Source organism: Seriola aureovittata, chromosome 24 (assembly GCF_021018895.1).
Source record: "Seriola aureovittata isolate HTS-2021-v1 ecotype China chromosome 24, ASM2101889v1, whole genome shotgun sequence".
Taxonomy (NCBI): Eukaryota; Metazoa; Chordata; class Actinopteri; order Carangiformes; family Carangidae; genus Seriola; species Seriola aureovittata.
In genome coordinates, this window is record NC_079387.1 from 1,593,450 (window position 1) to 1,618,492 (window position 25,043).

The following is a 25,043-nucleotide window of genomic DNA, read 5'->3' on the forward strand; positions in this document are numbered from 1 at the left end:
GTTTGTCTTTCTAGAAAGAATCTATAATGAAGTCAATTGTGAGAAAAATGTGCAGGAATTTGGAGTCGATATAAACTCAGACACCCCTCTAATAAATATTGTAGGTGCAGGTTCTTCTTTAGTATCTGGTAGGTGCAAGTATGAAAATATTCAGCCTGGCGATGGAAATGAAAACCTGGTTTACTGCGTCTCCATCAGGACTACGGCGGCTTCCTCACACTCATGATGCTGAAGTCGACGGAGAGGCTGATCAGATGTGCTGCAGCTCAGGCTCCTGTCATTGACTGGTCCATGTACGGTGAGCGAAGCATTAAAGTGCACTTCCTCTTTAATGCACACACTGCAGTGATATGAGAAAAAGCTTATTGAATCTTTGGTTTGCGGGGCCAGTATGGAGCTCCTGCTGCATCTGATTAGACTTAAATAGACTGATGTGTGCCTGTAAATCCTGTAGTTCTCATAATAAGGACTTTTTTTCTGGAAGATGAAAACAGACGTGATGTGTAGGATATAAAATTTCTTGTCTGTATTTGTTAAAAGTGTTTGTTTTCTGTCTTTCAGCTTCAGCGTTTTCTGAAAGATACTTCGGTATGCCTTCCACTGAGGAGAACCGCTACCAGGTGAGCTGCGTCTGCCAGTCATCCACCTGCTGCTCAGCTTGGTTTGGTCCTTTTTATTTTTTCCAGTTACCAGACACAAAATGTTCAGTGTACGTTAAACAATACAGAGGGGCTCGGCTCAATTGGGAAAATGTTGCCAAGGGGTCAGTTAAAGCCAATTACTCGGAGACAGCTCCATGGCAACAAGTGAATGATCTTCAGTTGAAAAAAATCAACAAAAAAACGCTTATTGTTTTTGATCAATAACAAAAAGAAGAAAAAACAGAAATAAAAATTACACACTGGTGTTTTTTGGGTGATAAAATAATGGTGGGGCAACAACAGATACTTTGGACAGATGTGCTGTCAGCCAATCAAACAGCAGCGGAGCAACGGTCCTTTTTATTCACTTTCATTACCAACAGCTTTGTTTTCCCGCTCTGGACATTGTGAGAGATGAAAACACAGTGTTAAAACTAATCTATCAGCCAGAAAATAAGGATTTTTTTAATTGAAATCAATTGATCGTTTGTATTTCCCATGCTACTTGATACATACATTATGGGACTTTTTCACCATTTAAAATGAGACAAATTAGCCATTAGCCACATAGCAGCTGTTAGCAGTGTACCCACTGATGTACAGACAACTGTTGCTGACTTTCTTTGAGACTGAAGAAAACTTAAACACATTAAGATTCTAAAGCAAGTTCTATGGACATTTAATCACAATATATGCATAATGTGTGTGTGCTTAGATTTAACAGAGTTGTGTATCTGAGAGGAAGGATGATTTTTCACCTAAATTGACACCTAACATTTTAAAGTGTGTATATTTGTAAACGTGGATAAGTTGCTATAATATTTTGTTTGCATAATTATTAGAAAAGCACTTTAGTTTTACTTCCAGATGTTTGCTGATGTTAAAGGAGATACAGCTGAGCGGCTGCTGTTGTTCAGCTTAGATATAAAAATACGACAGTGCAGTGACTCAACATGAAAGGTGTTTTAACAATGTTCTTTCCACAAAATCTGTTCTGGCTCGGCGGAGGTCACGCCGCTTTCTGAGCCATGAGCTCCGCTTTGGTTCACTTCGCGAACAAAACAGTCCCCTTCTGTCGAAAATGAAAAAAGAGAAAATGTGCCCACTAGCATTTTAGCCGATGCTCCAGATCTCGTCCTTTGCAACAGCGGGGAAAAGAAAAAACACAAAGATAAAAAATAGACAAAAATACACGATTGCTGTCTAAGTGAAGGTCTCAGTCAGAGTGTTTTCCCTCCTAAGTGGGCTGCGTATAACTGGGCCAGAGGACGCTATTTTTGTGACAGAAAATGTGGCACGATCCGATCAGACAATAATCAGCGGGACATCATCACTCACCCTGCTCTCAGAGACTAAAGAAATGAGTTATAAAAACGTGTGGGTGTTGACGTGCGGCGACCGACTGTGGCCGGAAAATTGTCCCGTTTGAATCCCAGCGGGGGAAAACTGAATAATGGGAGTGAGAGACCGAGATATCCTCCACTTTAACCGCTTCACTGGAACCAATATGCAATCTGGCTATTTGTTTCAGAGGTAAATACAAGTTACTGTGCACCTCTGTGAGCTGGATGCTGAATTATCTACAAAATCTGTCCAAAAAGAATCCAAATGAGTATCACAGAACTTTATTTTTTCTTCTTCTTCATCATTAATCACCTCACGACCCCTCTGATTTATGTGGTGACCCTTTGGAGGGGTCAAACCCCTATGTAGCTACATGTATTAATAATGTTATATATATAATAATATACCAGTCACAGGGACCCCTGTTACTTTTATGTTTTGATACTTGAACTCACAGCACTTTCTGAGAAGGATAAGATTATTATCATTATTGTTATTATATTATTGGGGTCAAATCTGACTGTGAGAAAGTGCTGATTTTAGTTTTTTATTTCGACCAGTCAGATTTTGTTTCAGAGCTGAAGGTCACTGTAAACTGGATGTAAACACATTTTATATCCAGTTTTACAACCTTAGAGTCAACGAAACATTAAAACACGTGTTCATTGTTTTATTTTGTGCTATTAAAATGATAATTCAAGTTAAATGAGTATTTCTGCATTAATATATTACCTGACAACTTCTTCTACCACTAATCTTCAGGTGACAATGCTAATGTGTCTTTATCCGTGTGTCCAGGCGTCCAAAGTCCTGCCCAACCTGAAAGGTCTGCAGGGAGGAACTCTGTTTCTGGCTCACGGGACGGCTGACGGTACAAACGTTTATTTTCATTGCAGCTTTCGTTGAAAAATAAAACATAAGATGTCATTTTCATAGTGTGTGATTAACGGTGCTTGTGTCTTCTTGAAATGAGCCTCTTCACAACACAGAGCTCTAAACTTTCACCAGAGGAATTAACCCCCGGCGACACTAAACTCGCATGTTTTGTTTTTCTCCGCAGCAAACGTTCACTTCCAGCACTCGGCAGAGCTCATCAAACACTTGATAAAGATCGGAGCCAACTACACTATGCAGGTAAACACCAGGCCCAGCTGTAGAATACATTTCATTCTTCAAAAAAATAACTTCAACTGGGCCCAAAGTAACATAAAATAAGCCAATTTCACAAGGCCCTGCTGCGTGACGTGTCTTGTTATCAAAGTCAGAACCACAACAACATCATCCATTATCAGATATGTGTGATTTAGGAAACTGGTTCTTGTCGTATGTTCAGAAGAACGCCAGAAATCCTGAAGTAGAATCACGATACCTGGAAAACATCTTCCGTTCCAAACTGCACATGAAAAACCGTAGTTTTAAAACAATATCAGAAAATAATCTTAACGTACACTTTCCCCCTTAATTTCCCCTTAAAGGGAAAGTTCCACTTTCTCATTTAGCTCTCAGCAAGAAAGCAAATAAACATCCTCCCCAGAATATCAGACTGTAAATAAACTTGGTCCTCTATGTTCTGTATCAGCTTGTTCCAAACCTCCATTAAAGCTGTATGATGTTTACACTGAGTGAAATATTAAAAGTGAGCGCTGTCCCACTCAGCCGAATGGAAATATTCCAGTTTCAGATTTATCTTCGGAAATGTTTGGATCTTTCACCAGTACTTCAAATAAAGTTGTGTGGATTTGATAAGTGTTTGGCTGCACAGCATGAGTGTGTAATGGTTGACATGCTGGTGAGTGTCTTAAATTATTCATAAAGTACTGTAGAGGCCAAACAATGCCTGAAGTATTCTGCTCTAAAGCACAAATTAAAAATGAATCCATATGTTTAGAACAAAACTTTTTTTATCAGGGGAAACTTTTAACTTTTTCTTAAAGTCTTAGTGAAAGCAATAAAGACATTTTAGATTCCACATGTCTGAAAATATAGTTTCAAATATCTGACAAATTCTGTTACAGGCCGTAAATGAAATCCTGATTTTCATGGGTTTTCACTTTACCTGAAGGTTAACGTTCCCCTTTCATTCAAAATCAATTTTACCATCCTTGATCTCATAAAACCTTATTTCACACCTCATTGAATAGCCTCAAAAACACGCAGCTGTCAGACAGAAAATGAGAGCTGGTTGTCACGGCGTCAACAAAAAGTAGATTTTTACACACTTTCCTTTGACAGACACAAAGAGTCTTATACAAATACATGAATTTGACTAACAGATCTCCACTCGTGCTCGTCCCAGTGCTTCTGAACGCATCACATGGTCTTCCACTGCAGAGAAACCTTCCTCTGTTGTGAACTCAATACGCTGATGAAGTAGAAGCAAGTTAAGTGGACCATGAGATGGATTTGATAAAAGTTTGTTTGAAATGAAAACACTGACAAGTAGGAAAAAAAAAAGGACCTTGTATCTTCTCTACTTATTCATCTCTTGATTTATTTTTGTTATTATTTTCAGATTTATCCAGACGAGGGACACTTTCTGTCCAAACGCAGCCGGATTCAGCTGACTCATTCCCTGATTGGTTACTTCAGAGGCTGTCTGCTCGATGCGTCATCGTTACTCAGCCAACAGCGTGACGACGAGTGAGAGGCTGCTGGATGGCGTTCGACAACTGTGTGTGTAGGTTTGTGTGTTGACGAGCATCTGTGCCCCTGGTAGACTGATTTGAGTGTGTGTGTGTGTGTGTGTGTGTGTGTGTGTGTGTGTGTTTTATACCTGTAGCACAATGTTGGATGGACAAAACAAGCTTCTTATCAACATATCAGACCAGTTTCCATCGCTCATCACGTCAGTAGAATAAAGCTCCTACACTCAGCTCTGTTGTCAAGTATTATAATGCAGTTTCCGCCTGTAGGGGGCGCTAGGTAGCAAACAATCTAACGGAGGTTGATTAGAGAGGTTATCTCTTAAATTCTTAAACTCTTAAATTCTACAAAAAAAAATGGATGCAGTTTCTTGGAGGTCTCTAAACATGCACTGACACTTTTTGCTAATTTAATAAAATTAGCACAAATTTCTGACACACAATGATTTGAATGAAATATACTTTTGATTTTGACCCCAGAAACATTCGTTGTTAAAGACCCCTAAAACCGGGTGTCATGGTAACCAACCTTGTATTTGGTATTCTGCCACAGACGACACAGTCAGGCTTTAGAAAGATGTTGTATTAACGGGTTGAAACCGCCTGTCACTACAGGTTGTTTGCCTGTTATTAAATTAATTTTTTTTAGCAGAGCAGCCTGTTCGATTACAAGCTCTTTCTCTAAGTATTGAGAATTTTTGTCTTCATGCAAATTGCCCCAATCCGCTCTGTCAGTGTGGCGATGAAACTGTTTTCAAAAGCACGGGCATCATTGTTCCTCCGAAAATTCTGACATCAAGGACATTTCTGTGGCTAATTGTTCCTCTTATGGCGCCTTCGTATCCTCTTCACTGTCATTTTATTGCTTCATCCGTGAGTGATTCACTTGTACAGCCTCTTAGAAGTGTCATGTCTGCTAATTTGTAGTTATTGAAACATTTTTTATGACACTATCTCCTTATTGTGATTTATTTATTATTTTTGTATTTATTTAATTCTAAAAAAAAGTGGCATTTTTGGGACATGATGCCGGTGAAGTCTCTAAGATTTCCCTGAGAAAATCTGCGTTGCCTTCAGTTGTTACCTGAACGAGCGGGCGTGAGGGGTGTAGCCTTTTGTTGCCCTGGGTCTTGCCTGTCAGGCTCCTTACAGGCTGCCTTACCTTAATCCTGAAGGGGGTTGGGGCAGCCTGCAGAAACTGCACGTTATGTTTGATTGAATCTATATTTAAATTTACAATTAATATTTTCCCAAGAAAGACACAATAAGACAGTTTCGCACAATTTTCTTCAGAACGTATCAGGTATTTGTAAATGATAATATGTATGGTTATATTCTACTATGATTATGAAAAGCACATAAACTGATTTTAATTTAATTTATTGATTGAAATGTTTTTGTTGTTAATGTTCTCTTATTTAAACCCCCCCTGTTGCTTCACAGTTGCAGGATTAAATGAGATTATTGATGAATAGCTACTAGCCACTCACAGTCCAGGCTGTTCTTTGTTTGGGGATAAAACAAACAAAGCAAACACCATAATGAGAAAAATAATCTGCAGCAGGCCTGTTGCCGTTTACGTGGCGATGTACCACTTATGATGTATCATTTCTGCTGTAATGGGCTCATCTCTCATGTAAAAATGTCATTAATTGAAATTTGTCTCACCACTGTTCTGGGTAAATTACTTCAAGTGCAATTGCTCTTCACTTTGCAGTCGAGTTTGTGCATTTCCAGCCGCTTAAAACGTGTTTTTTGCTGTACCATGCATTTTGGAAGCACTGCCATATTATAGTCTTATCCATGAAGTATTGCACTAAAAGGCATCATAAGTGTTATGGCAACACAGAGCCTGAGAGCGCTCTTCACTGTGATTATGGGTACGAGGGAGATTCAGACGATTACTGTCGGGTGCCATTAATCACAGTGATGAATGTCCTCTGTGCTTGGGGGGGGGGGGGACCTCGTGTCCGGTGTCTGGAGTTTCATTTTTTAAAAACGGGGGAAACCGCTGTTATAAGAGTTGGTATGAACTGTGGTGATAATCCCCTAACACTGGGCTAGCAATCGGTTGCCATGCCAACGTCTTTGGTATCCTTGGATACAGCTACACTCTCATAATTCATTTAAAGATGAAACATGGAGCTCTTTGCATCTTGGGCCGAGCAGCTGCTGACGCAAACCCCATCCAACGTTTATCCGCTAAGAAATCAACACTGTCTGTGCTGCGCAACATCCGCGTCCAATTTAAAGTGTCAGTATGTGAAGTCATGGCTATTGTCTTTAATGGGGTTTGTACTGTGAGTTTAACTTGATTTTCTTCTGGGAGGGGGTCGGCGGGGCGGATGTTGTGAACGTGGGATTAATAAAGAGAAGCTTGTTGTATTTTTTGGCTGTTTTAATATTAAAGAAAAATGAAGGAGCCATATTTGAGTCTTGTTTTGTTTGTGAAAGTGAAAAACAGCAGCTTTATCTTATTTCTAAGGTTTCTAAGCTTCATATTCATCCTGGAGACTCACAGTGACTTTCTTTGTGTCTGTCACAGTTCGATCTCTTTTAACTACATTCGATAGTTGTGCGTTTGTTAAACTAAGACCGAAAGTAAACTTAAAACATGGCTACAGCCACTTCTTCTTCTCACCATTATCATTCTCCACTTGTCAGGCAGGAGGCGATTTGAGGGGGGGTGGCAAGGGATGTCGCCCCCCCCTTATTAACCTGCCACCACCCAGGTAACTTTTCACTGGGGAAAACCACCCAAAGTAAGTACAAAAAAAAAAAAGCAGCCTTCATAATTACAAACCACCTAAAATTATTTTCAGCTGACGAATAAAGCTAAAAGCTGTTGAATCTGGCAGCAGCACATATTACAGACATGACAAACCTTGCTTTTATTCAGCCTGCCTACATGAAAACTGAACTCTTGCATAGTATCTTCCACTTCTTCCTTTGTTGCTGCATAAGAAGTGGTATCTTTTATCTTTTTTTAAAAAAACTTTTTTTTTTTTTTATTAGAACATAAAAACATAATGTGTCAAATTTCCACTGAAGTCCTGAGTTACTGAAATCCTGGCACCTTGAGCTGAATAAAGTAAAGGAGAATTTAAAAAAAAAAAACCTTTAATACAAGTAGTAAAGATGATAAAGAATCTTTATATAACATTTTAGATTTCTTTCAGCTAATTTTACTGAAGGAGAGTGTGAAGGCTCCAGACACTCACAAAGCAGCACTCTTCATGCTAGTTTGTGACATGGTCTAGTACTTCAAATGAAAATATAATTTCACATATTCCTTTCATGTCTTCATCTTTTTTTTTTTTTTACAACCCACAGTCTCACTGTGAAGGCTGTCACAACACTATATATTGTAGGTTAGTCATTTAGGGAACAGCTTGCATATCTGTGGACTTGAGGAAAGTCTGGATAAATGGCTCAAACAGTCCACATTCAGACCTTTGCAGACTGGACCACTGGTTCATTCATGGGCTGCTTGGCAACCAGCTGACCCTCCGCCATCTTCTTTACTAAGCTCTTAAAGCTGTTGACCTTGTTAAGACAAATCTATAAGACAATTCACTCCCTGCCTTGCATATGCAGTGCTTTATCCATCCATCAGCAGTCTGTCCTGATCCTGCTGTGACTGTGCACTGATATCAGCACCTTTTAATTTCCCTTTGTCATACTGTAGGTGTGGCTGTGTTTGTGTAGCCATGTCAGCGGTCTGAAAACGGCACACACACCCACACTGAGAACAAAACACAACAGGAAAACTTGCTGTTCTTATGAAATAAATGGGAAAAGAACATTTATCTTTGTCTCTGTCCTTCATAACCTTTAGAAATCCCCTGACCACGCTGCCTAGAGCCGTAATTACATCAAAGCAATTACAGAGCCAAAATGAAGGCCCCATCCACTGAGGAAGGGAGGACAAAGTCTGCCAGCAACTTCAGAAACTTTGAATTAAGACCTGAACCGGGAAATAAGTCCGTCTCTGGTGGGTCTGCGCAAAGACAAATCCACATTAGTTTTAAACAACTTAACTCAGTGGTATGGGGCTGAGGTCTGGGCTCTGCAAAGGCCGGGCACGTTCTTCCAACCATGGGCCTCAATGTGTTCAGTGTCACGTTGAAGGAGAGGACCTTCCACAAAGATAAAAGATAAGGTGATTCATTCTGTACTCTGTACTGGACAGATGATGAGACAGCAGGTCCTTGTCATATTGCCTCATAGTAGCTGTTTGGCGCCTCCTCATGGTCATTCTGTGTCCTTTTATTATTAATTTGTGAGTTTTTGGTGTGGTGAGGTGAATCTTTGTTATCATTCTACATCTCTTTGTCGCCGTTTCATGTGTCTTGACGGTTGTTTTGCGTCACTTCAAGCAGAAGCTGGCCCCCGTGACTCCTCGGGCCCCTGGGCCTCTGTCTGCTAGGCCTGTTCAGTAACACATCCGTGTCTGAACTGTAGCATTGAGATTTATTTTCCCTGGAAATAAAGGGCCGAACCCAAAAGAGATAAAAATAGCCCTGGACCAAAATACAAAGCAAGTTTCACGTAGGAACAGTTCCTGAATCTAATACCAGACAGACCAGAGAGTGTAAACAGTCCATTAAAAAGGTACAGTGAGCAGACAGGAAGACGTCACTATGCTGTGGTTCGTCAGAGGCAAGCTGTCAGTGAGGAGGCAAAACTATTTTACTGTTACTGTAATCTTATAGAGCTACAAGGTGAGAAACCTGTGATTCTGGACGTTTTGTTGAAACTTTCTGACTGATACTGTCCAGTAAATCTTAATAAGAAATAAAATACTGATATAAAATATGTGTGTCATCTCACTGTTCAGGCTTTAACTGGAACTCTGGAAAGTGTAATTTCAAAGTAACATAATGCCGCCATCTTGTGGTGGAAGCTGTGCCGTACACCCAAAGTGTGTTGCAGGGGAGAAGCACTAAATCTCAGCTGTGAGATTTTTTGTCCTTTTGTCCTGTTTCTGGTAATCTGCTTAATTTAAAGTAAGTAGTAAATTTCTATTTTGTCCACATTGTGGGGAAAAAAAAAAAAAAAAAAAAAACAAACACTTAAGCTCAGTATTATTATTTAAGTTGAATTTGTGTAGGTTTTATTATTAATTTTATTGACAAAATTAATCTTATTTAAATTAATCCAATAATTTTGATACATCATTTATCAAGCAAAAAGAAGATTTGCTGTTTTTCTATTTTGTTTATACCATTTTAAATAAAATATCTTTAGGTTTTGGACTATTTATTTGTAGACACACCAGCTTGACCTCTGAGAAACTTTCCTTTTCTAAACAGATTTCACTAATAGCTCTATATCTTAATTCATATTTTCAAGTGGTGCACCGTAAATCAAAGACTTTAAGGAGTAATAATGTCAGTATGGTTGTGACCAAGAAAACTTTTGATCAAGAGAAGAATAGGTGCTCTTTAATTAGAAAAGAAGGTAAAGGTACATTCTCTCTCACAGGAGAGTCATTTTCAGTAAAACCAAACACCATGGGATTGAGCTTGGACAAACCGCTGCTTGGCAGTAACATTAGTGTTTTTTTTTTTTTAATGGTCTACATACCAGTCATAAAACTGCACATTTACACTCAGACTGCCTCTAGAGGAGACTTAACTCAATGACTTTAAAATCATTTCTTGAGGTGATGAAGCATTTGACAATCTGAGAGAACTCTACCTTTCCTCTAATCCAATCCCTCTGCAATTTGTTTTAATACTCCTCGCCCTCTTCATCTTCTTCGAATGAGTCGATGCCGACCTCTTCGTAATCCTTCTCCAGGGCGGCCATGTCCTCTCTGGCCTCTGAGAACTCTCCCTCCTCCATTCCCTCTCCGACGTACCAGTGGACAAAGGCCCTCTTGGCGTACATCAGGTCGAACTTGTGGTCGAGTCGAGCCCAGGCCTCGGCGATGGCGGTGGTGTTGCTCAGCATGCACACGGCCCTCTGCACCTTGGCCAGGTCTCCTCCAGGAACCACGGTGGGAGGCTGGTAGTTGATGCCAACCTTGAAGCCTGTGGGACACCAGTCCACAAACTGGATGGAGCGCTTGGTCTTGATGTTGCCGATCGCCACGTTGACGTCTTTTGGCATCACATCGCCACGGTACAGCAGGCAGCAGGCCATGTACTTGCCGTGACGAGGGTCACATTTCACCATCTGGTTGGCTGGCTCGAAGCAGGAGTTGGTGATCTCAGCCACAGTGAGCTGCTCGTGATAGGCTTTCTCTGCTGAGATAACTGGGGCGTAGGTGGCCAGAGGGAAGTGGATGCGAGGGTAGGGCACCAGGTTGGTCTGGAACTCTGTCAGGTCCACGTTCAAGGCGCCGTCAAAGCGCAGGGAGGCGGTGATGGAGGAGACGATCTGGCTGATGAGGCGATTCAGGTTGGTGTAAGACGGACGCTCGATGTCCAGGTTCCTGCGGCAGATGTCGTAGATGGCCTCGTTGTCCACCATGAAGGCGCAGTCAGAGTGCTCCAGGGTGGTGTGGGTGGTCAGGATGGAGTTGTAGGGCTCCACGACGGCTGTGGACACCTGAGGAGCCGGGTAGATGGCAAACTCCAGCTTAGACTTCTTACCAAAGTCTACTGAGAGGCGCTCCATCAGCAGAGAGGTGAAGCCTGAGCCGGTTCCTCCTCCGAAGGAGTGGAAGACCAGGAAACCTTGGAGCCCTGTGCATTGGTCCGACTGGACGAGAGGGGAAGAATTTACAGTTTAATTTTGAAACAGACTAAAAACCAAACATGTGGCTCTCAGGTCTGATTAGTAATTAATGTTTATAACATTCAGAATATCAAGGATTGTTCAAAAACTGCACTTCTTGGTGAAAGAATAGTATTTCCTTTTTAAAGAATAAACATTTCTTGAGAATTTTCTTTTCTTTTTCTTGACATGGTGGTTTTTAAATCATCTCACAAAAGCAACAAATCACCCTGCTCCCTAAGTTAACAGCTGACGAGGTTTTCTCCACTTCAGACAGCATGATTAATGGCATCTTCCGGATGTTGTGAAATTGCTCTAAAGCCTCACATCAATATTGTTTGAATTTCAGCTCCAAGTCTCCCTCTTTCTGCCCGTCTTACCAGTTTGCGGATCCGGTCGAGAACAGAGTCGATGTGTTCTTTTCCGACGGTGTAGTGACCCCGGGCGTAGTTGTTGGCGGCATCCTCCTTCCCTGAGATGAGCTGCTCAGGGTGGAAAAGCTGGCGGTATGTGCCTGTACGGACCTCATCTAAAACAGAGATCAGAGGTAGCGTGTTAATATGTAGTGAGGGGAATTTATGTACTTTTTTTTTGTAAGTGTTTTTTCTTTTCTAAGGATTGCACAGATTGTAAAGCCCGCTGACACAAACTTGATTTTTGGCTCTTCACTGACACATAACAAATAGGCCATTCAGCTGCTGAATTATGCATCATTTTACATCTACAAACTACTTTGTAAGTACATTTATTAAAGAAAACATAACTTTACGTGACAAATAACAGTGCAGAGTGCAGGAAAAGAAAAAAAAAAAAGTAAAAACTCAGTTTAATGGGATGTAGGAGTCAAATTATCATAAATGATTGCTAATTTATTGAGTATTTAACTGAGCAGGATGCAACCAATGGCATTAACGTTATATGCACAATACCAATTATATAATCTGATATGACCTTTGATCAAAGTATAAATTCATATAATGGCGTTGCGCCACTGTCTTAGAAGAGCTGGTTCAAACAGGTCATGATCAGCCAGATTAATCATTATAGTTTTATGGACTTTGTTGCTTCCTTCTCTCTTGCCCTTTGAAAGTTTCTTTCCTAAGTCAAGTTACTTTGACTCAAAAATGATTCCATTTCTACAACAACAGCTCCTGTTGCTCTTAAACAATTGAAGACCCTTCCTCCTAAACATCACCTCCTGGGTAGGAGTGTATTCACTTCCTTATGCGTTTCTCCTCCTCACCAATAACTGTGGGCTCCAGGTCGACAAAGATGGCCCTGGGGACGTACTTCCCCGTGCCGGTCTCGCTGAAGAAGGTGGTGAAGGAGTCGTCGTAGCCACCGGTCGGCTTCTCACTGGGCATGTGGCCGTCGGGCTGGATGCCATGCTCTAGGCAGTACAGCTCCCAGCAGGTGTTGCCCATCTGGACACCGGCCTGCCCAACGTGGATGGAGATACACTCACGCTGTGGAGGGAAAAATTGGCACATTTTTAGATTTTAAAATGTTTATAATTTAACTTTAATAAGTTTTAAATCCAATCTTATTTTGAGATATTTAACATCTGGCTGCACATTATGATTAATTTCAACTTTATTTTCTTCCATTTCCAGCCACTGAAAGTCAAAATTATCACTGACTTCATCATGCAACAGCTTTTCAGTACATGAATAGGTCAAACCAATTTACTGGAGAGCTAATGCCAACACATCTGCCTTTAAACCTGTTTTGACCTGCTGGAAATGACAGTTAAAACTGGGTGGAGTCAACCACTTTCACATCATTTGCATTACAGATTCATTTGTTTGTGTTCAAGACCTCTTCCGCAAACTTCGCTGAAAACTGTTAAATGTTGAAACATCCTTCCAAGTAGGATGTGACACATCAATTCAGAAGTCGCCGATCTAAATAAGCGAGCGGTGGTGATTAACACAGGCTTGTCAGAGTGTCTGTAGGGGCCAAAGTGCTCCCACACCCTGCTGAGGTATTTCTAGGTCAATGGTAAATGATGTGGGTGGTGGAGGAGCGTGAAGGAGGACACGCTGTGGCCTGAAACAAGTTTAGTCTCATTTGGAAGGACAATTCTGCCTGAGGGAGTTGAGGATGCAACGTTGTCCGTCCTGGTTGGTTAACTAGCCTTTTTAAAAAAAAAGTGGTAGAAGTGCAAATGTGCAAGACAGAGAGAAGAAAACAAACCCTAACTAGTAGGAGAAAGAAATCTAGTAACTTGTGTTATAAAAAAAAAAATTAAAAAAAAAAATGCAGGAATCAGATTCACGTCTGCTGATCTATAACCGCTGTGTGTTTAATGCTGCTGCAGTGGGTGTCAACAAAAGGCCAGCTGTCACTGGTTATATGAGAACACAAACACGTCGAGTACTGCTGTCAAAATATCATTGTGCTGCTCTTAGTGACACTCTTCACGCCTGCTGAGACAAGCGTTTAGGTAAACCCAACGCTGTCATCTTTACGTATTCGAGGGAAGAGAGACCCGTTACCTATCTGTCGCTGACCATGACCTCATTTTTGGAGGTGACACAGGAGCCCGGTTAAACGTTTGTGTTGTTTTGGAATTCCTGTGATGTATAAGCCGGGGCGGCCGTTGTGTTTTTCCAGTGTGACGTCTTTAGCAACACAAACAACCAGATTCCAGCAATGCTCAGTAGAACACGTCCTTTGACAAGATCTAATAAGCTTCAGTGCGCAGACATTTTTCAGGGATTACAACAGGCATAATACGATGTTGTTACAGCTGAGTGACCTGCTGTACTTCAAGATATCCACCGTCTTGTAGAATGATGTTTTTATCAGTGTGACTTTGGGTTAGTTGACTTTTGACCCCATGAACACCCCCCCCCCCCCAAAAGAAAGAAAAACAAAAAACCTTGTGCTCAGGACAGAGGGCAGAGGAGGGGTCACAGTGACTTGGAAGTTGCCAAGTATGGCGATGGCAGCCAGCTCAGCAGACAGCTATTTTGAGTGAGGCATCAATCATACGACCCACAGACTCACACCCCAGCAGCTCTAACCCAGTAACCCGTTTCGACTCCCAGACTGCAGCTTATATCATGGACGTAATATGCTAAAGCTAATTTACAGTCTGTCTGCAAAATGCAACGTGCAACTGCAGAATATTACTACGCTGATATGAAGCATGAGCTGTAAGTTTCCCCGCTGTTTTTCTGAGTCATATAGTTTTGACATTTGCTGACAGGATGTGACAAAAAGTGGGAGTGGTGGCCTGCTTGCTTCATGGTGTTGCAACACACCACATCGGCTCATGTTTACAAGACAAACGGCCTGTGAAAGTTACACTTCCAGGCAAAATGGGGAAGTGGGGGGTGGGGGCTGGGCACACTGGGGGTCATTATCTGCTTCCTGTATCTTGCCCAGACTGAAAGTACGTCATGTTTGACGTTGAGATCGCAGCATGTGAGAGCAGACACAGAGGAGCATTGTGCTGTAAAAAACTTGTTATGTATCGGAAAAACACTTTGGGCTTTCAAGGTTTCCTGAATAAAAAAATGAAATGGAAGAATGTTTCTCCAACCTGAGAACAGATGCAAACCATAAAACCAGAATGTAATGTGAATATAATAAATGTAGAACAAAAGAGGCTGATTATCTCCATCTAAACCCACACTAACTACTTTTAAAAAGGCGGACTCTAAATGACACATCCTATGCTTTCATGTTATAAATGATTCAGCAGGAAGTGCCACCAGAAGTCTTTTTTTTTTTTTTTTTTTTGCAGTTAACTGCTTCTTTACTTACTTCTGTTTTTATTTGCTTAACAAATGAACTGCACACATTACAACACACTCACTGTTTGCACAAAGGAACAAAGTCAAAAGGGAAAAGTCGGTGTCCTAAACTCATGATGAAGAATGAACTTAAGACTCTTTAGCTCGTAAAAATGTTGATCCAAGGCCTCAAGGATTTATGTCATGCGCCTCACCTCATGTTTAACAACAGAAACAATGTGATACTTGTACATTCTGCTTTTTTTGTACTTGAAAGGTGCATTTCTTTAAAGTTAATGTATTCAAAAGAGCCAAAAGTGGCAGCCTCCGGTCTGCAGTGATGCAGCAGCTTATCAGCACGGCAGTGAGTGGCAGAAATAGAAACGTAAAATACACAAGCTACTGCTGGAAGCCACATCAGCATTCCCAACCACCCGGGCAAACAAGCACACCCTCCTGACAGACAGTCCTCCAGTCCCCATGTGGAAGCAGTTAACCTTTACTGGAGCCGGAGCCACATGCCTGGTAGCATATTTCCGCCGTCTGACTTTATGTTTCTCCCTATTCTAAACATACAAAGCCTTTCCATGGATCTGTTTTATGTGTCGTAGCAATGCCAGAATGTTTCAGAAACAGCCAGGGCCCATTAAAGTGGAAGCAAAAGACAAAGCTCAGTAATGTTTGGATACAAGTGGAAATCTTTGATTATTATAAGAGTTTTAAAGTGTTTTCTGAGTCACATTTGAGCTATGACTCATAATTTTCACCAGTAGGCCTACCAGACAAAATGCCAGCCATTTTCAAAATGTCAGCCAAGAAGTTAGGCCACAGATTATTTGTTGATAATAGTAATAATGACTTAACACTCACCATTCTGCTGCTTTGATTGTCCTTTTTGGAGGGGAAACTTCAAACTTGTAGGTTCTCACAGTGCACCTATAATGAGATCTCTGTGAGTGAAGTTCCATCAACGTGCGACACACACAGTTTTATAGCTACTACAGGGGGCGGGGGAGAGGAGGTGGAGCCATTAAGGCTGCAACTTTTCTAAGAGGACAGAGGACTTCCTGTTTGGCCTTTCAGAACAAAAGGCGCGCATAAAGCACCAATGAGATAATCACCGCTGCATAACAGTTTAGTTCCAGTGGTTGAAAGTAAATAAGTACATTATTATACATTTATAATATTTGTATTTTTACGATGTTTTTATGTGTGCGACTATTTTTTGTGTGTGTGTTTTTGTTTGCCTAGGCTTTGACTCTTGAGGAAGTATTTTTAAGTTAATTCTCAAATGCTTTTGTCAGGGTCAAGCAAAAAAAGAAACTCTTTTTGTTTTAGCTAATACTAGAATTATTGTTTGTTAAAATTCTGTTTCTCTTTATGCAACTCGACTGTTTAATTTATGACATTTCCTTACAGCAATGATTCAATTCTTGTAGATTATCTGAAATTGTAATGTAGGTTACAGCCACTAGATGGCGTCCTTATTATTTTGATTTTGTCTCCAACATTCAACCTCCACCTTTTATGCTGTACGCAGTCAATACTCACTGTGTTAAAAAGGTAGAGGGCCCCATCCTCCTGAATTTCAGGGATTGGTTATTGTCATATTGTCAAGGCTGAATTGTGGGTAATCCAGACCCCCAGGCACACCTAAATCCCCAAATTCACTTTCAGATGGTGATTTAATGAATTGCAAATTTCATCAGAGAATTTACATCATTAAGCCGACACGGAAATGCCAAAAATGACAGTTCTTCCTATGGCCACTTGAGGCTGGCTCCAAAAACAAACTTTCCCCATAGACTCATGTTAAAATATCAAACTTTACAGCAGAAATAAACATATTTACAGCCTGGTATGAAAAAAAACCATTGGTCTGTAACGAATTTCATCCCTCTTGACAACCCTACAGGGGCTGAATTTTTATATAACTCACCTGTTTACATTTATGCAAAACTGAGCACATGGTCGCAATGAGTGACAGATGGGGGCTGTCACAGTCACGTTTAATGATTTGAGGTAATTTCTGCTCTGTGTCCAAAACCTCTATTTTGACGTCCACCTCAGACGTCAAATTTCTACATATAAAGACGACAGAAAATGTCTTAACACCAAATTGACGTGTAAAGACGTTACTTTCTGTGTCTTCAGACTTAACATTTTGAGGTCTTTTGGACCAATCCGCGTGCCTTACGTCATATCAAGTAACTTAAAGTGACCTGTTGGCCATGTTTGTGGTATTAGTTTTAAAGGGTTTCTCATGCAAATATCGGGCAAGTAATGTGGCTTGTTGTGTGGGTAATTGACACAGAACTTCTGTGCTCGTGTATTTTGAGGTGAGTGAAATTCTATTATTATTTTATTCATATGTTATCACTAATTAGCAGTTTTTGGAGTCTGTGCTAACATGCAACAGGCTTGTCAGCTTAGCCGTTAACTAGCTAATTAGCCAGCAATTTAATTAGCCCAAACGCTCAGCTGTATTGATAATGCGAATGGGAGCCTATGCTTATCACACTTATTAAACCAAGTTTTAGCTCCTTACACATCCCATCTCTTTGCCCAGTTTTGGATTAGCAGGGAGATAAGTGGAGTGGGCACTACTAAAATGGTGATGGTGGAGCAGCCCGCAAACTGCTATTCAGAAGAATGTGGGTGACGTCACGGAGTCTGCGTCCATTTATATTTAAATACAGATTGGTATTAATTGAGGTATAATGACTGAATTTATTGTCAGAATCTAGTTTAAGACCTTTGTTAATTAATTCAACCAAATTCATCATCAAATAAAACATAGAAAACATTTTTTCTTTTCTATGTATATGGTTCAGCCTGTGCATATTCTCATTTGTCCAGGTCATAGTATCCTAAAGGAGTTTTAAATCGAAAAAACAACTGGACTTGATTATTTGTCTGGGAAGACGTTTCACCTCTCATCCAAGAGGCTTCATCAGTTCATGTACGCATCTGACCAGGCTGGGACTGGTCCAGACAGACTTCCATTCAAAAAGTGGAGCGTAGTAGTGGAATATGTATATGGTTCAGATCATAGATGTGTCTTTTCAATATGAACAACATACAATACTGATTTGATAAATATTTATCTGATTGACATGTTTTCTGACTGATTTTCTGATTTGCGATTTTAGTGAATCGAGGTCTTGCACAAGGTGTCTTATCCAGCTGCTATCAAGGTTTGTACTTTGATTTATTTTCACACTGGGAATGAAAATATCTCAATTCAGTTATTTTTCTTTACCTCTTTTATTGTTGTTGTTTCAGCAAAATATCTATATAGATTAGCTACTTATGTACTTCTGATCCTGGAAAACTGAGGCTAAATGTATGCAACCTACAACCAACTTATATTAGGATCTTTATTGTACCATTGAACATAAAATTGTAATGTGGTGAGTTACATCCAGTATGTAAGGTGTCATTTCACTGGGCACAAGGGAAGAAAAGTCCTCAAATTCCATTTTCACCTCACAAATGTTTTCCCATATACTGTCCACTCGTGCCACACTGTTTGTGAACTTTACCTGTCCATCACTCTTTACGGGAATGCAGACCTGATCCAGAAGCCTTCAGATGCCTGAGCTCATCGCACCAGGCCCTCAACTCTGAATGTAAACCGCCTTCATAATCCTCAAACAAACCCTTGAGTCCACGGGAGCCTATAGCTTCATCCCCTGAACTGCTCATTCCTCTTCAAACACTCCCCTAAGCATCTTTTTTTGGAAAGGAGAGATAGTTTTGCGATAGACGGATAATAGAGATCTTTTTCAAGTGTTGTGTTTCGTCCTCCTCCCCTCGGAGGTCCACAGATTACTTTTCTTTTACGCCTTCCTCAGTGGTGAGACTGTAAACTATTTCTTTCCTTCACTTCTCCTGACTGTTTCGCAGCTTTTCTTGCCTGGAAATATATATACAAATGTTTGTCTTGTACAGTATGTTCTAACTGTATTCATGTGTGAGACAGACTTCCATTCAAAAAGTGGAGCGTAGTAGTGGAATATTTATCTCTAATTTATGGACGCAACATTATGCAGCATATTGTTTAAATTCAGCCAATCAAGTGTCAACACTGAAAGTGCATAGTAAATGAAATCACTGGTGTAACGCTCATGTATCAACATGAATATTCATAGAGAAAAATCCTATAGGAACTCTGCAGCCAGGATGATTGGTACCTTCCACCTTCAAACAATCTTCCACAGAACGGTTGTTTAAAAGACATCTGAATATACAGCATATTGCTTCACAGAGTAGTGTTTTTTTTTAATAGATTTTTATCATTTTATCATATAATATTTATCATATCATGTGTAGCTCTTGCACTTTTTACGCAAGTCTCTCAGGAACTTGCTAATTTGTTCTTGTGGATGGTTTTGTCTGTATTGTTGTGCACATAAAACATGAATCTCTCGCAGTTTTAGCGTTGCTCCACATTGTAACATTTAGACATGTCTGTAACTTTTGAAATATCTGCATTAGTCTGTGATGTAAAAATGTTAAAGCAGCAGAAGTGAACTCATTTCCAATATGTGTTTGGCTTCAGGGAGGGGCTGTGGGCATTGGAAGTAGCAGGGTTCATAGGTTGTCATTTGTAATATGAAAATCACAGGTGTAGTCTATACTCTTAATGAATGCTGTGTTCTGATTGCAGCTGGTGTTTCCTGCTGGTACTGTGCATGGATACTGGGATGGAAAAAACCCAAGGAGCTGATGTCAGATGGAGACTAAAAGTTGCCTCAAGTAAGACTCCCACTTCCCTTCCATGGTAGTTGCCATAACACATTTACATTTTTTTTCTACATCTGGTTTCTCAATACTGAGTTCACTTTTTCAAAACAGCAGTCAGTCTGGACTAAACTGGCTTTCATAAACTTGTCTCACTTAAACTCGCCATCAAACTTCATTATATTTTTACATACATACATACATACATACATACATACATGTTTACATACAATTATAAAAAAAACTGTTCAAACCTAACCTAACACAAAATTGAACTGACATCTTTTATGTTCTGCAACATGTACACACACAGGTGGGAATTCATTTGTTCTTGGAGGTAGAAAGTTTACAATCAGACATCTGGACACACCTGCAGAGGATGGATCAGGTATGCAAAAGCTGTGGTGAACCTGAAGCCAATTGCAGGATCGACTAGCACTGTTGTATTTTTATATCTTTAGCTCTAGTTTGTGTTGCAGAAAGGATATTGCAGCGTTTGTGACCTATACAACTGCAAGGTTGCACATTGGTGATTCTTATTGTAATGATAGCTGTTGTTAGTGTTGTTGTTTTTCTCAGTTTGTAATGAATGACATGGTTTCTTTGTTGGCAGACAATGTTGTGTGTTTTGGGAGAAGTGAGTTCAGTGTAGAGAAATGCGCGTTACCAATTTTACCTGAAGAGAAACGGAGACTGAAGCTCAAGAAAATATGAAGTTGTGAGCAGAAGCAACGCCGTGATGTGTGTCTGTCAGAAGAAAGGGGGAGTCCTCGATAATGCAGGTCACAGGTTTCTCTGGACGTTGTTGCAGGAGTTTTGTGTTGTACATACAGATGAAGAAATTAGTCACTCCACCGCACACACACACACACACATACACACACACATTGACCTGTGATGCCCCCTTTGCAATAAACCAAATTAGTCTAGAAGCCAAGAAACTAATGTTTGATCTGTCTGAAAACCACACAGAGTTGAACACAGCATGCATACACATACACACACACATATATGCACACACATGCTCACAATCTATATCTCTTAGTATGTTCAGTATTGGTATGATTGATCCACATTACTGTTCAGGAAACAGGAAAAAGAAAGATGTTTGGACCTGATTGTGATGTGAAAAGAGAGAGTAGATGTAGTAAGAGCATAACTCTTCTCCTCTGGAATAATACACATAATTTAACCCTAAATCTGAACAAGACTCTTGGTTAAGTCAGCTGATTGAGCGTACATGTGGAAAAAAAACTTTATGCTAAACTAGATTAAATCTGCCCTCCCTTCCACCAGATTCCTGTTAATAAATTAGCTCCGAACTGTGGGATGTTTCAGGTGCTTGCTGTACCTCCTGGGATCCTCTGTGTGTATTCTGTCCTTTGTCTCTGGGCTGAAATAATCCAATCCACTGATTCAAGTGTTTAGACAACTGTTTGTCCTGTTAGCAGAGAATGCTAATTTCATTTCTTGTCGAGAGAGATTCAGACTCCCTGAAGGATTTACCCCGAGAAACAACTAACTCTAATCCCTTCCAATTATTATCTGTTGTTTTGATGACAAGAAGATTTAGAGCAAGTGTTTTGAGTGGACTCTTCATCATGACAAAACACTAATCTGTTTTCATTAATTTCCTGAACAAATGAAGCTCTTACACAAAACGTCAGCTGAGTGAACAGCCATGTTGGTGCAGCGCTGGTTGGCTGTGTTTCTGTTAGAGACGTAGTGTGACTTTAAAGAGCCCACACAGTTTATTGAGATGTGTCTGGTTGTACAATACTTTGTGCACCTGTCATTTTAAAGTGAGGGAGCTGTAGTGAGCGATAAAGTTCTGTACACACATTTGAATTTGTAAAACCAGAAATAAATAACAGGTGTGATCTTTTATTGTCTGTAGTTGTGGTCAATGAACAGATTATAAGGTAATAGGCCCCTTGGGACCGGCAGGTAAAAGGCCCCCCACTCCACCTTTACAGGACCCCTAGACTGAAAGTGCCACAAAATGCATTTTTGGTCGTTTTATGTCTGATTTTGGTCGCTTGTGTATTTTAGTGGTTATTTTACATCTCTTTTCGTTCTTTTTGAGGCATCTTTTGGGGGTACGTTGCTTCTTTTTGTGGTTGTTTTGCATATTTGCAATTGTAATTTGCCTCTTTTTTGTTGTCGTTTTGTCGCTTTTCTTTGTGGTGATTTTGTCTGTTTTAACTGAGCTCTGCGTCATTTCACACAGAGGCTCTGGCCCAGGGACCCTCTGACCTCTCAAGGCACTGGGTCTGTGCTCGTTCAGTGATCCATCCATGGCTTTGATGAGAATCTCGGCTTAATTAAAAGTGATTTTTCTGAATACATGGGTTTAAATCTCTTAAGCAGGAACTTTCAGGAGAGTCAGTTCAGTTCAATTAAGAATATATGAATAAAATAACTATAAGATATTGTCTGCTCTCTGCAAATTTGGCAAATTAAATATGTGCCAAATCAAGATGTTCTATCACATCGATGAATCATATAAAAATCAGACATTGCCATAAAGCAATATTATTTGATTTAGCCCATATTCCCATCAGTGGATCAATCTTATGTTACATATCTCTGCCAACAAATTTACTTATAATTACAACAGCTATTGCAGCATCTGATCAGTAATCTGCAATAATCTGTAATGGATTACATGTTGAAAGTAACCGGGGGTCCCTGCCCATAAATCCATCTTGATGCTCGCGGTCTCTGGGCTGGCAGTGATAAGGGTTAAGCTGTATTGAAGCTGGATGGATGCAGAGATCAAAGTCGGCAGTCAGAGCCTCAGAAAAATTGTGCTCTCCTGATAAAATACTTGATGCTCCTGTGCGTCGGCCACAACCGGCAGCCTGAGGGCCAAGACGCTTCAGGAGCCCCCTCCCCAAAAAACAACCTGTTTGTGGTGCAAGTTGAGTTGTCTGTTTGCGCTGACCCATCTCTCCCCGAAATTTTCACCATCTTTATCTTTAATATATATTATAAGGATTTCCTGTTGGTGCCTCTGATCATTTCTGTACTCAATTTAAAGAGCACTTTACACAAACATCTCACTAATGTGCGATTGTATGTTATTTGATTTAATCTTCTACTATAACAGCCTCCACTCTTCTGGTTTCAGTCCACTTTTTTAATCAGTTTACAACTATATCACAATGTGTAATAAACCATTTATTTAATGCTTATGTACTGCTCATAAATGCTAAATAGGGGAACTTAAAGTGAAGTGCAAACTGCAGGGCCTGCCTGTACTTTAATAGTTGAAGTGTGCCAATGTACAGATGATTAAACTGGCACGTCCTTTCTAACTGCCCCTAATTTCTTTTTCTTACTGGATATTTTTGTCCTGTTCTTAAAGTTATTTGAATATAATTTGTCTGTTCAAATGAAACTATTTTATAAGAGAAAATGATTTTGAATTAGACAGTGCAATTTCTGGAGAAATTGCGGTGGGATTGCTGGCTGGAAAAGCTGAAGCAGCTAAGATGCGTGTCTGGCTTACATCCTGAAAAGACTCACTGACAGAGTAATGGCAACTTCTGTGTGTGTGAATGTGTGACCATTTGTCTATCACTAGAATTCCTATAGGCTAATATTTCTATAATGTTCCTATGGAGTTACAGTCTAGTATCAGTAGTGATCATGCAGCACTGACGGGAGTATTTTAATATCCAGGCCTATAAAACTGCTATAGGAGCTAGCGCTGTAGTTCTGCTGTGAAATGTCTGTTATTGTATTGTACTCTCTCTCTCTCCACCTGTCAATCACCCTCAACATCAGGATAAATTGGATGCTTCTCCGATATTGTCATCGATTCGTTTCTATCTCAGCCTGCCATGCTGAAGCATTGAACAGCCTCCACTATTGATCTGCAGGCCTATTAAAACCTCCTTGGGAACATCATGCTATTTTTATATATGAGACTTTTATTTTTTTTTTTTTAAAAAACAACATAAATCAATTCTTTTTACCTGACAGAAGAGAAAACATGTCACATTGTGGCAGATGAAACTGACGCTGTGAACAAATCAAACAACACAAGCTGGGATGATTTCTAATGATTTAAATTTCCCCATGATTTAAATATATTTGACTCATGTCAGGCTGTTGTCATAATAGGTTATCATAGGTTTTATTCAGCAGCAATATTTCAGTCCCCTGTTTGACTTTTCCCGGTGCAGGTGCTGCATTCATGGCCTTTATCTTTGCCAACAGCAGCAGAAACCGGCCTCTTTAATGCCAGATCTGACCAAAGGGCTGCAGAAATGTCAGGTAGCCAACGGTCATGAAACACACACACAAATGCACACATGCACGCACACACGCACGCACGCACACACACACACACACACACACACACACACACACACGCACGCACGCACACACACACACACACACACACAAACACACACACACACACACACACACACACACACACACATTCTCCCCTTTTTTCTAGAAAAAATAATGTATGAAATCTTCAGCTGTTTTGCTTTCCTGAAAAAATACTTCCTCTGAAAAATACTGAGGACCACTGTGACCTTTGACCTTTACATGATCAGGATCATGCACACATGCAAATATATAGATGGTGGCAGAGTTTGCTTTTTACTCTCCCAACTTTCCTTTTTTTATATGTCATTTAATATTAAAAATGACAAAAAAAAAATCTATGATTTCCAGCACATCGGTCTAGATTAGATACAACACACTAAAAAGTGCTGGGTTCATTTTTTAACCCAGTACTTTGAATATGAATGTAATCTCTTACAGTAGTCCGACCACTTACACTTGTTAAATTATTAGTCATAATCTGCATCATGTTCAATTTTGCCCATGTGAATTTTAGACAAAATCTGTCAAGAAAATTTGCTGCAGCATTTGAAACAAAAGTAGGCAGTTACTTCTAATTCCCAATATAATTTGTATAAATGTATATTGTTGTTTCTGAATATCTGTTATTTTGATGATCTCCCTTTGTGGTAGTTTCCTGATTAAATTTCAGTTATTAATGTCTATAATTACTGAATGTGGGCGTTCTTGTCATAGCAAAGTGTTGAACAGAGGGTTTAGTTAGTCCTTGCACTGAGTTAGGAATCTTAAATAAAAATAAACATTTATGTGACAATACATGACCTGAGCAGACTGAATGAGTCTTTACAGAAAACCTGTAAAAGCTATGAACTCTC

General features: G+C 40.1%; 2 protein-coding genes and 1 long non-coding RNA gene across 5 annotated transcripts in view; 2 read left to right on the forward strand and 1 right to left on the reverse strand.

Moving 5' to 3' along the window:
• The window catches only part of LOC130165511 (inactive dipeptidyl peptidase 10-like), a 55,671-nt gene extending 48,616 nt beyond the window's left edge, over positions 1 to 7,055 (forward strand). For all 3 annotated transcript variants that reach the window (XM_056370842.1, XM_056370841.1, XM_056370843.1), the window contains 5 exons: positions 199 to 298; positions 562 to 620; positions 2,784 to 2,856; positions 3,046 to 3,119; positions 4,498 to 7,055. In XM_056370842.1, coding sequence (XP_056226817.1) covers positions 199 to 298; positions 562 to 620; positions 2,784 to 2,856; positions 3,046 to 3,119; positions 4,498 to 4,629 — 438 coding nt within the window. In that variant the 3' untranslated portion in view covers positions 4,630 to 7,055. The remainder of the gene's footprint in view (positions 1 to 198; positions 299 to 561; positions 621 to 2,783; positions 2,857 to 3,045; positions 3,120 to 4,497) is intronic.
• Positions 7,056 to 10,058: 3,003 nt separating this feature from the next.
• On the reverse strand, positions 10,059 to 16,126 carry LOC130165512 (tubulin alpha-1C chain-like). Its single transcript, XM_056370845.1, has 4 exons — positions 15,967 to 16,126; positions 12,597 to 12,819; positions 11,734 to 11,882; positions 10,059 to 11,338 (listed from the first exon to the last, which is right to left on the reverse strand). Exons 1-4 carry the CDS (start codon positions 15,967 to 15,969, stop codon positions 10,364 to 10,366), a joined length of 1,350 nt encoding a protein of 449 aa, XP_056226820.1. The 5' UTR covers positions 15,970 to 16,126; the 3' UTR covers positions 10,059 to 10,363.
• A 1,218-nt stretch (positions 16,127 to 17,344) lies between these two features.
• Positions 17,345 to 21,807, forward strand: LOC130165520 (uncharacterized). The gene is made up of 5 exons (XR_008826818.1): positions 17,345 to 17,435; positions 18,249 to 18,293; positions 19,769 to 19,857; positions 20,156 to 20,230; positions 20,456 to 21,807. It is a non-coding gene; the product is annotated as an uncharacterized LOC130165520 (long non-coding RNA).
• Positions 21,808 to 25,043: the final 3,236 nt, after the last annotated feature.